The sequence below is a fragment of the Nicotiana sylvestris genome, chromosome 9 (assembly GCF_000393655.2).
Source record: "Nicotiana sylvestris chromosome 9, ASM39365v2, whole genome shotgun sequence".
Lineage (NCBI taxonomy): Eukaryota > Viridiplantae > Streptophyta > Magnoliopsida > Solanales > Solanaceae > Nicotiana > Nicotiana sylvestris.
In genome coordinates this window covers 5,098,791-5,116,626 of record NC_091065.1, presented here as the reverse complement: position 1 = coordinate 5,116,626, position 17,836 = coordinate 5,098,791, and the positions used below count along the sequence as shown (strand labels likewise).

Here is a 17,836-nt window from a genome sequence, read left to right as displayed (position 1 = left end):
TATAATTTTTTAAAAGGGTATTTATTTCTAATAAATAAGGTGTCAACCTTTGCTATAGGAGGTAAAATTGTCTTTTTATGCAATTAGGGATCGTTTGGTTGGAATACGATTTATACCGGTATAAGTTATATTGGGATAAATTATGCTGGGATTAGTTATGCTGGGATTGTTGTTTATTCATTGTTTGGTATGTTGTATTAAGAATGACAATTGCATAATTTTTAAGAAGAAGGTATAAGTTATACCTGTGCTAATTACCCCACCTTCTATAAGGTATAAGTTATCCAGTGTTAAAATTAACATTGGGATAACTTATACCTGATTTGCTAACCAAATAAAGTATTAAGGTGGTATTAAAATTTTATACCACCCATATACCTCATACCAAACGACCCCTTAGTGTGCAGCTATTTCACTCCCTTATATGGCAATTTGGGCTCAGAAAACGAAAGCTAATTAATTTGGGCTTATCAGTCTCCAGAAGAAAAACCCAAACCCTAGACTCTCACTAGCCTTGTCCGGTTATATATTGTAAACTTCTCCCCACATTTCAGGGTTCGCTCGCCGCCGTCGACGCATTTTGCTTCTTCTAATTTTCTCCGGCTCCGACTCCGACTCCGACTCCACACCAGAATCCACCATGGTTGCAGCCAAGAAAACCGTAAGAATCTCTTCTGTAAAAGCAATATTAGTTTACGAATCGGATCATGAAAAAATGTACACTATTTGTTTGTTGTAAATACAGTTTAAGTTCTATACACTAACGGTGTAAAAAATATTTATACAATTAGGTATTTTAGAAGTAAATTCCATGTAAATAACTTGCTTTATTAGGTTAAATTAACCTGATGTTGTAAAAAAAATTGACAGTGCATATAAGTTAAAATCACATATTGAATGAGAGTTTGTTTGTTGTGAATTTTGCAGAAGAAGACTCATGAGAGTATTAACAATAGGCTGGCTCTGGTTATGAAGAGCGGCAAATATACATTGGGATACAAAACTGTTCTCAAGAACATTAGAAGCTCCAAAGGTCTGTGCTGAACTCAATATGAATTGAGTATATAATATTATCTACGTTTTAATCCCAAATTGTTTAGGCTATATGATTCCTCTATATTATAGTAGTTGAGTTATAATTTAATTTTTCATTCAATTGCAGAACACTATTACTATTGTTATTAAATTAAATTTTAGATCTTGATCTAGTTTTAATATTTACTTATTACGTAGCTCAATAGTAATAATAATTTGTAATGAAAAGGGAAAAAAGATAGTAATAGTAAGTTTTTTTTCCAAAAAAAGGAATAGGGACATGTGATAATATACCATAAGTATTTAACACCCTTCCCATTTTTGAAAGACCATATAACTAAATAAGTGTGCGTGCGGCGTGTCATTTTCAGAACCAAATACAGTGCACGCACGCTTATCTATTTGACCTTTGGAAAATGGGAAGGGCGTAGTAATAATACTTACAATTAATATTCTCACCTGCCCCTATTCCTTTTTTTTGAAAAAAATTTATAACAAAGCAAAACATTACTGTTCCTATCTTTTTCCCTTACAAATTATTATTGCTATTGAATTATGTAATAAATAAATAGTAAAACTAGATCAAGATATTACGAGGATTACCAAGATTATAGTAGTTGAATTATAATACCAAAATTTAATATTTTTTAATAATAATAATAGTATAATCCAATTGAATAAAAAATTAAATTTTTCCATCTAAAAAAAATAATTATAAGTCAACTACTATTAAAGATTGTCGGTCAGTTAAAACTAGTCGAAATTATGATATGTAAGTTGACGGGAAGAAAATATAGTCAAATTATGACCTGATTGGTAGTTTGGCAATCCAAATAACAATAGTCAAATTATGATGATTTATGAATTCGATGTGCAATTTATTATGGGTAATATTACTTTGTTATCATGGGTTACTTTGTTTGTGTGCTGGCAAATGTACGAATAAGTAGTGATATACTATGCTTCAAGTTACGAGTATAATGTTTAAGGATAAAATGAAATTTGTGATTATAGATTGGCTTGTAGGGTTGGAGCTTCGAGTGAAGATCAGAAAGCCACTCGCTTGCTTCTTCTCATAATGCTCCAAACATTTAAATGCCTTGTTATCTTGAAATGGACAATCAGATATCCATTTCTTTCATTTTAGCACAGGCCATACATTATTGAATGTAAAATAAAAAAGGATTGGCTTGTGAGGTTGATTGCTATTTCGCGTTTTTATAGATCAATATGTCAATTAAATCCCAATGTAGGTGGGCTCAGTTGCACGAATTCAGTGTTCAGTTTGCTCTGTTTGTGCCTATTTAATTTGATTAGTTGAGTATCTTACTTTAATCATAGTATTTATCTTTTTCTTGGCAATATCACCTTGCAATTTAAAATTCATCTCTTTTTTTTTTACCTGTGAATATTAAAAACACAATTTTTGGGAGATTAACGGGGCTGTTTTTCTATGTAAGAGGGGGCACAAACTTCCTGATTGTGGATTTCCATTGTTAGAGAAATTTATGTTGGTTGGAGTGTAACTAGAGTATCTGCATTTTGCTTTGTGTACTACAGCAAAACTTGTTATCATTGCCAACAACTGCCCTCCTATCAGGAAGTCCGAGATAGAGTACTATGCTATGTTGGCAAAGGTTGGAGTTCATCACTACAACGGAAGTGAGTCCATATCCTTGTTTATATACTTTCAGATATCTACACATCTCTTGTGCATGCAAAGCACCCTGGTCTTTTACTGATATTAATTGCAACTTATGGTTTTGAAGAAGTGATTCATTTTCTTTTGTGTTCGTTGATATACACACAAATACACACACACATATACATATATATCATTCTAGAATGTCATTTATTTTCTGTCTGAATAAACTGGTCTAATGAGATTTTTTATTTGGATTGGTGTCTCAGTTATGAAGGTTCTCATAATAGTGAGTCTAAGATCTTCCAAAGGATTCTACTCTCTTAAGTTTGCGGTTGATTTATTTCATAAAGAAGTTATTTGATTGATTAAATGGAAAAATATGTAAGCATAAATAGTATTGGGGATGCGAAACAAGCTTATATGTAGTGAGTTGAGAGGAAAAGGCACATATCTGTTGTTGAGCTAACTATTAAATAAACAGATAGTTTGAGGTGCACGGCGCAGACTTCCTCTAGAATAGTTTATGCTCAGATGCATATCTGGTTGTTTGTGTGGTTTCTCTTGCCTTATGTATAGAATGTGCAATCTTTTCGATTTACCTTGAATTCAAGAAATCAAAAAATTTAGTTTGTTGTTCCTACAGTTTTCCTTGATAATCAATTAACTATGCTCAGTTGTGAAACACCTGCGTAATGGAAATGTTGTATTTTTGAATCAATTGAACATTGAGCTCCTTATTGTTCGTTGTAATTGCCATTGGAGATCATTGGATGAGCAGTGTGTGGGCTTTAGTTTCTTAGTTGAGTTATTATTCTTGTGCTTAAGTTCTTTTGCTTGTTTCAGACAACGTAGATTTGGGGACTGCATGTGGTAAATACTTCAGGGTCTGTTGCCTCAGCATTATCGACCCAGGTAGGCACATAGTGGATTTCATGTTGCTGTTACACATAATATTGTCTTGTTGATTTCTTAAGTGTTTCCCGTTTACTTTTCTGGATTACAGGTGATTCTGATATTATTAAAAGTTTGCATGGTGACCAGTGAGAGGCGATGCTAGATTATTGGACGCTATTCTTCGTTTTAGCGGAAAGTTGCCCATTGTATTGTGAAAAATGGCTTATAGATGAATTTTGGCAACTTCATTGATCATTTTGAAAGGAAGTTTTGATGATGTTGAATCTGAGTAACAATTCTCCTGAGTTGTCTTTCAATCTTATTCTCTATGGACTTTGATCTGCCGTGCCTGTGCCCACTTTAATTATGTATGTTGAATTCCCACATTCATATGCTACTTTCTGCAATTTTATGATGAAATTCCAATCCACTTGGTTCTCTTTTAGGACTTTGAAAAAGGTAACATCTACATTGAGAGTCCAATTGAGTTTACTATGGTACTGAGTTGAGCTCAATCGAGCTAGCTATAGTGGGCGTTTGGACATAAGAACTGTAAAATTCTGAAAAAAGTGAAATTGAATACGATTTTGGGTTGTTTTTCAATTTTTTCGAGTGATCTAAAGTGAAAATTTTGAAAAATAGGAGTTTTTCAAATTTTCGAAAAACTTTGGAATATCTTCAAGGTGAAAATTGAAATTTTATGGAAAAAAATAGTTATATACAAAAATTATACAAATAGTAAATTGAGTATAAAAAAAAAAGTGAATTTTTTTTGGAAAAAAATAGTAAATTTTTTTATGGCCAAATGGGCCCATAGTATCTGAGGCCTGGCATTGAGTCTAGCAAGCTGAGTCCAATATCAAGCTCTAGCTGGACTCGTACCTAAGGGATATTTACTTTTAGCCCGCACCAAAAGTTATGTATTCGAAAAAGTATATAAAATTTGTATAATTTTTATATATAACATATAGAATGTATATGTATACAAAAATATATAAATTTTATATATTTTTCGGCTATTATTTTACACTGACTATACATTGTCATTTTTCCAATCTAACCCTAATTTGAGCTGAGGCCAAATTGACTCCGACATTTTCTTTCGTGCTTAGCGTTATGCATTTAAAAAAAAATTAAAATCATAATAAGGTGATTGAGTTAGAAAAAAATATAAGCATCAACAACTTAAATGGATATTGAATTTAAGTGCGATTGAATTGTACAAATTAATATTTATATTAGGCTCAAATCCGTATATGATTAATTTAATATAAAATACAAAATAGAAAATTTAAAGTAATAAATTAGAAACAAGTGCATATATTATGCACGATTAGATTTCGTTAATTTTTGAATTTTTAGATGCTAATTATATTTTACGTCCACGTAAAAATTAGCCTGGACTTAAGTTGCAGCATGTTCAGCACAAAATCACAAATATATTCGTAATTATTAATTATTAGTTTAGCGTGTTGCTCAGTTTACTTTCATAATTAATGTGTAAATTTTAGTTTTACCTGATTTAGGCCTCTGCCCACCACCCATGAAAAGATAGACTACATAGGGCCTCCTCAGCCCGCGCTGGTTCAAATACCATTTTATCCTATCTCTCGCTCACGACCCCTCAAGCTTAAAAGCCTTTTCGTTGTCACTACTTCTACTTTGAGCAAGGCAAAGAGTGAGCTTCCCGATAGTTAGAAGTAGGGACGAGAGATTCAATTAATCGAAATCTTGAAGGTGAAATTTAACCTCTACCTCAGAGGTAGATTAATAGCTTTGTCTTTCCTCATCCTATTTTTTTTCTCTTTGATCCCACGCTCTTATCTTCCATCCGTCCTCTGATCGCCTCAGCCGCTCTCCTATTTTCCTTTCTAGAAATAGAACTCTAACTATATATCCCTTGTAGCTCATCTCTATTTTAAATACCAGTAAAATATTAGTTTCGGACAAGCACATTATCTTACTTCTACATTAAGTATTTCTTGAACTTATCAAGAAAGTAATCATACTCTAATCTAGAAGTGTTAATGTTTTGTCAAAATTCAAAGGTTAGTCAGATTTGGCATTTTGTTATAAGAACTATTTGAAGGTAATTATTTTCGCTTTTTATTTATTTATTTATTTATTTATAAATAGCTCTTCTTCTATTGACCGTACTATAGGTTTGATCCAAAGTTAACTCTTAAGGGGTCATTTGGTTTGAGATACGTTATGGTGGGATTAAGTATGCTGGAATTAATTGTACCGAAATTAATTATGCTGAGATTAGTTATCCTGGAATTATTTCTTATTGATTGTTTGATATGTTGTGTTAATTCTGAGATTGTCAATTTTACTCCTTTATCATCAGATAATTTATCATGGGACTACTATTCCACCATTTAGCATATATAAGAAAAATTATTTTGCATCTCTTGAACAAAATAGTATAAAAATTTCTGCATTTTTCTGTAAAATTTCTACAATTCTTCTGCAGGTTTTTTATTCAAAAATTTGAGATGCAAAAATTTCTGCATTTTTCTGTAAAATTTCTATTGTGGTCAACTGGTCATGATCTTTAATTGTTGTTTTGTCTATTCAATGTGTACAGAGCTGCCTCTCATCCTGACTATGAAAGTATTAATGTATTTCACCCACTACACTTGTAATATACTAGCAATTTTTTAGCTAGGTTTTGTCTAGTGGCACATTAATCAATTTGAAAAATAATTTTGCCAGTATTAGAGCAATAATTTGTGCTAGGACAAAGTTCTAAAAGTATTTTCGAAAAAATTACTTTTTTCAGCTTCTAAAAAATAACTTATGCGACTACTCTCCAAATATGTTTAAGATACACATTTTCTTTCCCTAAATACCTCTCAACGTATTTCACTCAAAAATTCATTTAAGAGAAACCTCCTTCCCTAAGTATGCCGGAACTCCAGCATAATATGATGGAGTTCCAGCATAAATACACTAGAACTCCAGTATAATATACTGGAGTTCCAGCCAGTATAATTGTTCAGTATAATATACTGGAGTTTGGAGCACCGGTGCTCTAGTCTCCAGTATATTATACTGGAGTCAGCAAAGTATATCGGTCTAGCATAATATGCTGGAGTTCATACACAAGTGCACCGAACTCCAGTATATTATGCTGGACCGGTCTCTGTTGCAGCAAAATAGTGGCTATTTTTTATTGACTTCGTAAATGCTGACTATTTTTGAATGACCAGTCCGAAAACTGGCTATACCGTGCTATTTTTACTCAATTTCTTTTACTTACGCCACTATATCATTAGTTGGTTGGATTGTTATAAAACACGAGATATAACATAACTATAATATCAATAACCAACTTTACTCCCAATAATATGTATAGCCTATATGCACCCTTTGTTTTCATTGTGAGATGTTCTTTTTTTTAATAAAAAAGGTCAAGATTTTACAAATAAAACAACACTGAAATTTACTGACGAAGTACAACAAACTGTTATATAAACGTATGGTCAAACTACCAGCTAGACTGTAATTCACATCATGATAACATGTTTAATAATATTAATATTATTAAAGCAAAATTTTATATAAATAATTATATATGAAAGAATAAAATATAAGTCACGGAGTGACCAATGAGGATTGTCGTATGATAACTTGTTTGTTGAGGTCAAGATGATTGAAAATCGTCAAGTGATTTTTTTTTACTTATTTTGATTTTATAAGGTATAAACATATATTTTTGGTGTATGTTCCTTTCATCCGTTTAGATTGCTCTATCATGATCATAATTCTTGTTATCGATGTTGATATCTCTCTTAAGAGTGTAATATAAAGTCGGCTATTTGAAGAGAAAAAAATGTGGTGGACTATATCCAACATTGAGATTTATTTTATGTATATTTATTTATCATTGTTGCAAAATATAAAAGTTTTAATATGCGTCCTTTGTATAAGCTTCTTGAAGGGTTCAACATGTAAGCCATTTGCTTGCAGATTTTGTTATGAACATAAAATGTGGTAATAATTCAACAACAACAACAACAACAATAATGACCCAGTATAATTTTACAAGTGAGGTCTGGGGAGGGTAATATGTACGCAGACCTTACCCCTACCCCGAAGGGTAGAGAGACTGTTTCCGGGAGACCCTCTGCTCAAGAAAGCAACAAGAGACGATATATTAGTACCATAACAACGCATAATAAAATAACAACAATATCAGAGATACAAAATACAGAATACGGAATACGAAATAGATAGCTGGTATAGTAAAAACTAGCAGGTAAAGCCCTGCATCAATAGACGACCAATGCCATTCTCAGTCTAACTCCTAACTGGCTAGTCTCACTCTATTGTGCTGTAGAAATATTCACAACTTTTCCCTAACCTATAACCTTAATGCTCGACCTCCACAATTCCCTGTCAAGGGCCATGTCCTCAGTAATCCTAAGTCGCGCTATGTACTGTCTGATCACCTCTCCCCAATACTTCTTAGGTCGCCCTCTACCTCTCCTCGTGCCCACTACAGCCAGTCGCTCACACCTCCTCACCGGTGCATCAGTGCTCCTCCTCTGAATATGCCCGAACCATCTGAGTCTTACTTCCCGCATTTTGTCCTCCATGGGGGCCACACCCACATTCTCTCGAATATCTTCATTCCTAATCTTATCCATTCTTGTAAGTGCTAGAATAATAACATCCAACCCTTTTAATAATTTTACAATTTTTTTTAGGAGTTTTAATATGTGTCCTTTGTAATTGAAGTTGAATATTCACATTTTTTGCAAATAAATATGACTCGTTAGTGTTTATTGACTACTCCGTTCATCTCTTATCACCCAATTTTTTGGACATAATTCTAACAAGAAAATTTTTGACGTTTTGAATTCCATTCTCCATTTATAATTTAATTTCTTTAAAATTCAAATTAACATTTGGTGGACAAAATAAATTATTCCTTAATAAATCATACTAATTTATTAGTTCATATATAATACCAACTGTAAAACCACATTGAATAATAATATAAAATTTTCATGAATCAGATTATATTCCCAAAGCTTGGATTAAATTTGCTTATTTCTAGATTTGCTTTCTTTGATCAGTTTCCCTTTCGTCAACATGATATCAATGTTGAATGCTTATTTTTCATCATTTTTTTTATCTTTTTGCTTCTCAATCGGTCGATTAATCCTATGAATATTGTATCATGTATATATTGGTATGACATGCAAAACAAAGAAGACTATATTTAATCAAATAATTACTATCCATTGTTCTATAAATATAAAAAAATAATCTAAAAGAGCCAAATTGTGCAACCTTTTTTTAAATATATATACAATGAAATAATTGTAAGAAACTTGATGAAAACACAAAATAGGTGTTAGGCAAAGGGGTTTTAGAAAATTGTCACTGAAGCATCACAACTTTTAGAAATAGACATGTCTAATTGATTGCCTTCTTTTCCTTTAAATATTATTAATTTATATATAATTATTTAGAAGAATATTTTGGTAATTCAACTTTTTAATTTTAGGATTCCCACTTTTATAATAATATAGATAGATAGATAGATTAGAACACAATACATCAAACTTTTCATCTGGCGAAAAAATATAACCTCTCATCATTTATATGTAGTACAGGAAAATAAACTTTATGGCAAATAGGACTCCACAAAACCCAATTTATACCAAAATAAATAAATAAATTAAATATAGAGACTTAAAAAACGAAACCAGCACTCCCAATAGTTAGTCAAATAACTTTATCAGCACCATAAGAATTATGATCAAACAATTGATTCGTTTTCTTTCCTTTAACTGCAATAGCGCAGAAGCAAATTGCAGTAGCAATCTCAAAATATCAAAAAAGTAGAAATTCAACAGAGAAGATGCAAACCAAGAAACAATGATAATTGCTCTGATACCAATGTAAAAATAAATTGCGGAGCGAAAACAATGAATTGTCTACTTTTAGTTAGAATATTGACTTTTAATATAAAAAATAAAGTATGTCATGATCTCTTCTAAATTACCCCATGCTTTTGAAAATGGCGATAACTCCCACTATTTCATGATGTAGAAAATAGCCAAAACTCTTTTGTAACTATTCCCCCATGTTCTGTGGGAGTATTTTCAACATTTTAAATAGTCATGTATCTTTTTATTTTACAAGTGTCCGATCTATTTCCAAGTGGCTTCTTGCATGAAGCCTCAAAGTCATGTGTTGAAGGACTTTGACAAATGGCTATGCAAATCTACCATGTGTCTTCATGCGTGGAAGACTCGATACACTTGTTAATATTAAAGCCAAGTGGACTAATATATTTGGACAAGTGTTAAAAGACTCTTCACACTTGCAAATTTGCTGCTGCTGTTGCTACTACATTTTTCAAACATGTTGGATTTATTATTTAATTTTACTGATTCCTGTATCCTCTAAATAAATAGAGGTAGGCTTGTTTAATCCTGGAAAAATATTTCACATTGTTGAAATAGTTTCTTAGGACAGTGCCCAGCCCGATCAAGCCGATTCGTGCATTTCTACTCACTAATACTATTATTGCGGTATTGTTGTTATTTTTTCCATGTCATTTCCCTACATGTTTGTAATGATCTGATTGGCCGTTTTGAGCAATTTCGTCCGGTTTGACAGTTTGAGGTCACGAGTAGCTTCATATTATGTGTATCAACTTGCGTGCGCAGTCCGAGCGTAAAACGAGAAAGCTTTTATGTGAAAATATGAAGAAAAAAAATAGTAATTTTTAGAGTTAAAATTTAGTCTTAGTTGACTTTGGTGAATATTTTTGGCAAATGGACCCGGATCTGTGTTCCGACGATCCCGAAAGGTCCACGAAAAAATGTGAGACCTGGGCGTATATCCGGAATTGAATTCTGAGGTCCCTAGCCTTAGAAAATAATTTTTGAAAAAAATTATTGTACTAGTTTTTAAAGGAAATAAAGAAATGAATTAATGTTTGAACTCGTTGGTATCGGGCCCGTATTTTGGTTTCGGATCCCGGTACAAGTTTTGTATGATATTTAAGTCCTATATGTAAAATTTGGTGAAAATCGGAATTGATTTGACGTGATTTGGGCGTCCGGTTGAAAAGTTAGAAAATCATGAGTTTTGAGGTTAAAATTTATAGTTTTTGATGTTATTTTGATGATTTGATTGAACGAGCAAGTCCATATGATATTTTTAGACTTGAGTGCATATTTATTTTGGACCCCCGAGGGATTGGGTGAGTTATGGATAGGTTTAGGCTATGTCGCGCTTGTTTTTGTATGCTTCATCATCGTTTCTTCAAGCAAAAATAATACCATATTGAGCAAATGAGATCCAAATTCAGTTTTGTTTGAACCATTAGATCCGTATCGAAATTATGGATCCATAAGAAAAAGAATCATCAAATTTGGACATCGTATGAGGAAGTTATGCTTATTTTCGTGTCAGAAAAAATTGCTGGTTCGGGTGTGGTCGCAAATGCGAACTTTTTATCGCATTTGCGATGCCCAGTTCGCAACTGCGAGATTTTTGTCGCAAATGCGACTTCTGCCAACCCTACGTTGTTCGTAATTGCGAGGGGTTCGCAAATGCGAACCCTGGGTCGAAAATGCGATGTCTGAGGCCTGTTTAGTGAGGTTTTTGACGAGATTTTCACCCATTTTTCAATTTTCGCAAACCCTAAGCCTCCATGGGCGATTTTTCAAGGACCCAAACTTTTCCAAATCATTGGGTAAGTGTCTCGAATAAATTTCTAACTATATTTTGTGATTATATCTTAGATTTAACATCAAATTCATGAAAATCTAAAGGAAAATTTGGAGAAAATTGTGAAATCTTTCAAAAATGTAAAATGATAATTTGAATGACCAAATGGTATCGGAATTAGATAATTTTTATATGGGTGAACTCGTAGTGGAATGGGTGTTTGATTTTTGTAAATTTTGTCCGGTTCCGAGGTGCGGGCCCGGGGAGTTGACTTTTGTTGACTTTTTGCAAATTGTATAAGAATCATAGTTTTGTTAATTAAAATTGTCTTCTCTTGCATTGTTTGGTGTATTCAAGTCGTTTTTGGCTAGATTGAGCCGAGCGTTGATGAATTGATAAAGGAAAAGCTAAAATGAGTATTGAATTGGCCGGATTGAGGTAAGTATCTTGCCTAACCTTGTGTGGGGGACTTCCCCTTAGGAATTGAGTCTTCTATGCTAATTGTAGTCTATGCATGCGAGGTGACGAGTGTGTGCTTGGACTTATTTATGTGAAATTTGCCTCTAAGATTCTTAGGTCCTTATGTGGAAAGTATCCCGTTATGATTGGATTTCCTAGTTGCTTAAATTGCCTCTATATGCTCCATATGACGTTGTTAGCTTTCCTCTAATTCTTATGTATTACATTGACCCTTAATTGCCTTTCTTATTGTTTTGATACTTCTTGATTGTGTGTTCCTCTATGACTTTGTGCAAATAGGTTACATGTCCAATTATTGTGGTTACCGGTGTAGTTATTACGTGCTTATTATGTCTTGTTGTTTAGTTGAGGTTTCATTGTGAAGTTAATTGTTGGTACAAGTTTGTTTATAGCTGAATCCCTTGCCGGGACATATTTAATTCTTACAGTTGGTTCCCTTGCCGGGACCTGTTGATTCTTGTTGTTGACTCCCTTGCCGGGATATTGTTGTTTCCTTATTATTCCCTTGCCGGGATTCTTTTGTAATTGGTGTTGATTTGTGTATGGGATCGGGTTGCACGCCGCAATAATATTATATGATTTGGATTGGGTTGCACGCCGCAACAATATAATATGGGATCAAATTGCACGCCGCAACAATATTATATGGGATCGGGTTGCACACTGCAACAATATTATATGATTTGGATCGGGTTGCACGACGCAACAATATTATATGTGATCGGGTTGCACGCTACAACAGTACTATATGATTGGGATCGGGTTGCACACCTCAACAAGAAAGAATAAAAGTGAATATTGATCCTTATGGTGAGAACGAGAGTAAAAGCACGAAGGGTGATGCCGTGCACTTTCTGCTGCTGTGTTTATTTGTTGTTATCAATTCAAATGTTTAAACTGTTTAATTCCTTTATTGTTGTGATCCTTTGTGTTAGAACCCACAATATTTTCAATACCTCCCCGTATATATATATATATATATATATATATATATATATATATATATATATATATATACATTCCATTACTTCAAACCTCAATAATTGTTACATCCTTAATTCAATTAGTTTTTTAATTATATCCTCTTAAACTGTCTGAGGTTGTATTTTTCTTAAAAAGGAATTTCTACTAAGTTCTAAGTTATTAATTCTCATGTTAAAGGCAATAATCCATTCGATGTTGTATTTTAAATTAAAAGGAGTACCTTCTTTACTCAAAGGATTTCCAAATAAACAACTTCATCTTTTCTCGCTGGCTTTCCTAATTAGCTTAGAAAGTGTAATTTTACTTATATTATGTAAATGAGACTTCTTGGACATATTGAGTGCATTGTACGGTCGTTATGTATTGTATAACATGTGGATTTTGTTGTTAAAAGTGAAGTGGAAAATGAAATATGGGGGCACAAGGTGCCATGTGTGGTGAAGGTTCGGAAGTTGAGATGATGATATGAGAAATCGAGGGTTGAGATGGTCGGGATTGTGTACTAAGCATGATGTGATTGATTTAGTTGGCATTGTCTTATTTATTTGGGATACATTCTTACTTGTCTCTGTTCCTGTTATGTCAGTGTTGATTTACTTGGTTATCTGATTTACTTGGTTATCGTTCGTTACTACCCGTGTTCTCCCTTTATTGCTCCTACTATTTGTATTTTGATTTCTCTCCGTTGTTGGTATTACCACGTCATCTTTATCTCCATATTTTATTATCATATCTTGTTTATTTTATTTGACCAGTAGGTGTCTTGACTGTTCCTCGTTACTAACCCACCGAGGTTAGTCTTGATACTTACTGGGCACCGTCGTGGTGTGCTCATACTATACTTCTGTATATTTTTGTGTACAGATCCAGGTATTTGATCGGTAGTAGCTATGCGGGTCGTTGTCGTGGAGACTCAAAGTAAACCTGCTACAACGTTCGCAGGCCTCAGAGTCACCTTCATTTATATTTAGTTCCATTTGTTTCTTTTGTTTTGGAGCAGTGATGTATTTATTTTGTATAACTACTCTTAGAAAGGCTTGTGACTTATACTACCGATTTTGGGAATTGTAATTTGTTTAGCGTAATTTAATTAAAAGTTAGTAAATATCCATGTTATTACAGAAAATGTGAGGCTTACCTAGTTTAGAAATTAGGTGCCATCACGACTCCTTTGGAGGAATTTTGGGGTCGTGACAATCTTCTACCACTAATTACACACTAATTCATCCATTATCCCATATTCTTCATGATATTATAAACTATTACCTCACTTTCTTCTAATTTAATCCGAGGAAAAGTTCTTACACCTATAAATATGAGTCTTTCTTCCATAATGTGGTATGAAAAAAATTGTAGAGTGCTCAAAAAAGTAAGGTTAAAGTTGTGAAAAAAGAAGAATCGAGATTTTTACTTTTGTTGAAGAAAGTTTTTTTTATCTTGATGGAGTTTTAGGCTCAACAACTTATCCAGAGTTTATTCGAGTCATACAACGTGATCGAGCTGTTGGATCCCAGGGAGAGAAGTCAAGAGGATTACTGCTGGACCAGTAGAGACTTTGTTGCAGTGGGCTTGAGTCTCCTTAAAGACAGCGAGATATCCGCGCCTCAGCCTGAAGATATTTTGTTTTCTTCATTTTATTTTTCAACTATAATTGTATTTTCACTAACACTTTTTCTACGTAACGGAAGAATCGCTGAATTTACCACCATAAAAATTGCCCCAAATCAAACTTTAAATCTCTTAAAAACCAAGTAGAATTCACGATCTAAGTATCATTTATCCTGGTGTGGTTATTAAAGAGGAAGAAGGGAGTTGTGTTTAATCTTTCTTGAGGGGAATGAAAAAAATTTGTGCTTAGGTATTGTAAAAGAGAAGTTAGGATTACTCAAAGAAAAACTAATCAACCCCTACCACTATATAACCTTGTGTGGTGATTTTATTTTTGAGTAACTTCTCTTTAGCCTAATCTTTTTCAATCGGCCAAGTGAGTCCATATGGGCGATCCATGACCCAATATCCAACATATACTGTTAGCTATATTTGTTTATCAAACCCTATGTAAATATACACATTAGAAATAGGCTTCAATCTAGCTCATGCTGGAAAAGTATTTGAGGAATTTGATGCTTAAATAACATTGCCACAATGAATTATTTCATCAGTTTCAAATTATGTATCATTTTTCTCTTTTATACGGCTCTTAAAAAATATTAATTACAAGGGGGTTTTGACTTTTTACCCTTATTTATGTTTTAAAATATAATCTATCTTCATTAAATATTTATTTTAGTTATATGTCATCTTCATCTTTAAGAACAATTACTACTAAGGTTTAAAATAAGAAATAAATAAATAATTTTGTCTTAAACTTCTAAAATGACAAATAATTTAAGATAATTATTTTAAAAACCACGACAGATAATTTGAGATGGAGGGATTAAATCATTTTTCCCAACATGTCTAGCATAATTAATAACTATTTAAAAAGATCTTTCTGTTAGTCAATTCGTGGTTCATTTGCATTTAAAGAAGCGCTCGTTTTAATGATGCCAGAAACTAGATGATTATAATCGCTGCCTATGTCAACTAGCTTGGTGGGCCCGGCATGCCCGGCAACTCAATTTATCCGATAAACTACTAGGAGCTCATGTAGCCATAGTGGATTAATCATATTCTGGGTCGCGGATTTCACATGCTGCCTAGTAGAGATGTGATTATTTGAAGTGAATTCTCTTTTTGTAGTAGATGTTGAACCTGTTGTATTGATTCTTTTTCACCAAATATGATATGATATGTTCAAGATCAAAGATGTCTTCGTTCTTGATGCTAGCATTTAAATAGGACAAACTCTAGCACCTCTCAGTGAAATGGCCAGGATGCTTTGGTTTATCGGATCGATCGCAGTGGTCAAGTGCTAAATAAATAAGTGCGCTGTAGATGGTTTATTGTAGACACATCTTGCTCTAGTAATGCTGGAGTTTTCACGTAAAAATAACATGGGCTAGCCAGTTTTCGGACTGGGCATTCAAAAATAGCCAGCGTTTGTAAAGTCATTGAAAAATAACCACTATTTTGGTGCAACGCGAAAAGTTCCAGCATAATATACTGGAGATCGGTGCACCTGTGTATGAACTTCTAGCATATTATGCTGGAACTCCAACATGCAGAAAGTTCCAGTATATTATGCTCGACCGGTATATTATACTGAAACTCCAGTATAATATACTGGAGTTTCAGTATATTATACTGGAGTATTTTTCTGAATTTTGAATAGTGTTTTCATTTAGATTTATCTTTATATGAAAAATGGCTAAATTTCGATTACTTTTGAAACTGTAGCTATTTTTAAATGACCACTTGTAAATCTGGCTATTTTTGAATTTCTCCCAATTTTCACTTACTCAAATGCTAGTATTCGGATGAAGACATCTTTGATCTATCACATTGTTGGATTGGTGTAAAAGAGTCTATTCTTGATATTGGTAGATCACAAAAAAGAAATATAATCTCGCATCATTAAATGCAGTAGACCGAAATAAATTTTTATAGTAAATAGGATTCCTCAAAACCCTTTTTATACCAAAAAAAAAAAAAGAAAAAGAAAATTAAACTCTTTTGTAACTACACTCCCATGTTCTGTGGAGTATTTTCAAAATTTTAAATAGTCATATATCTTGTTATTTTACAAGTGTTTTATCTATTTCCAAGTGACTTCATGCGTGGAAGACTAGGTACACTTGTTAATATTAAAGTCAGGAGTAATATATTTAGACAAGTGTTAAAAGACTCTCCACACTTGTCATACATGCAATATCTAGAACTGACTTTGCGCAAAAATTATCTACTGAAATGCTATCTACAGGACTCAAACTTGATTTATGCACTAATCGTATTTTGCTCCGTGGTTATTTCAGAATGGACTTGTGAGAAAGTTATGTCTCTATTTCGTGATTTGAAAAAGGTAGAAGATAGTTATATTGAACTTCACACTATTGTTATTGATGGATTGTGCAAAAATGGTCAGCTCGACAAAGTTCATGCTATTTTTGAAAAGCTTTCTTTAATTGGATTGTTTCCCAATGTGATAACATACAACATAATAATAAATGGATTTTGTCTAGAAGGCTTATTAGATGAAGCTAAAGATATGCTAAGAAAAATAAACATGATGGTTATTCGCCTAACAATGTCACTTACAATATTATTGTGCGAGGATTTACCAAAGTTTCCCTAGGGAAATAAGAAGTGATATGTAATTCAGTTGATTTATTCAGCAATATTTATCACGATGATGCATTTTTCTTGTACCTCTGCGAAAGAAATCACATCTAATGGAATTGCAGAAGCTGAAAGAATGGAAATTAGAACATTGCTTGAGCATCCCAAGCCAGCTTATTGAAGAGGTACATTAGTTTTGATACAAAAAGATAACGAGTAGTTTCTGGAGGAATTTGTTTTTTATTCTAATATTTAGTATCTAGAGGGGTTTGTGACAGTTTGCAAGAGCTTTCTGCTGCTCTTACTACTTTTTTGTATTTTATGTTCTATCTATGATACTACAGAAACCAGGACAATATATCTTGTGAATGACAAACTGAATTAGTTCCAAATATTTGAAGTTTCAGAAAAAAACAAGAAGCATTTATTTCTCTTTTCCATATTCATCCTTATTAGTGTATCATTAATTCATCCTTAAGGGGGATGTGAAAAAAACTTAAAAGACAGCTAACATGAGGATGCTGTAAAACAATTAGGATCGCTGAGCCTCACAACCTAATATTCTTTCATGTGGATGAATAACTTCACATCTATTCTTATCTGTCGAGGGATTTGATCAGCGGATGAAGCGGTACGTGTTCTCGCCATCTGCGAAAGAACAGAGTAGAAGTTCAATTAGCATTTAGAAGTCAAATCGCACGACAGAGAAGAATAGATGTGAAGTTATTCCTAAACTCTGTAGCCTCTGGGGGATAAGCACATACGTCTCCGTATCGATCCCTCAGACTCTACCTAACTTATTTGTGAATTATGAGACCTACACAACCTAGTGTTTTGATACCAACTAGTGACGACCTGAATTTTCCCACCTTCGGGAAT

At 33.1% G+C, this 17,836-nt stretch overlaps 1 protein-coding gene across 1 annotated transcript; it reads left to right on the top strand.

Moving 5' to 3' along the window:
- Positions 1-440: 440 nt before the first annotated feature.
- LOC104236317 (large ribosomal subunit protein eL30-like) lies at positions 441-3,918 on the top strand. The gene is made up of 5 exons (XM_009790218.2): positions 441-661; positions 928-1,033; positions 2,596-2,697; positions 3,524-3,592; positions 3,684-3,918. Exons 1-5 carry the CDS (start codon positions 641-643, stop codon positions 3,722-3,724), a joined length of 339 nt encoding a protein of 112 aa, XP_009788520.1. The 5' UTR covers positions 441-640; the 3' UTR covers positions 3,725-3,918.
- Positions 3,919-17,836: the final 13,918 nt, after the last annotated feature.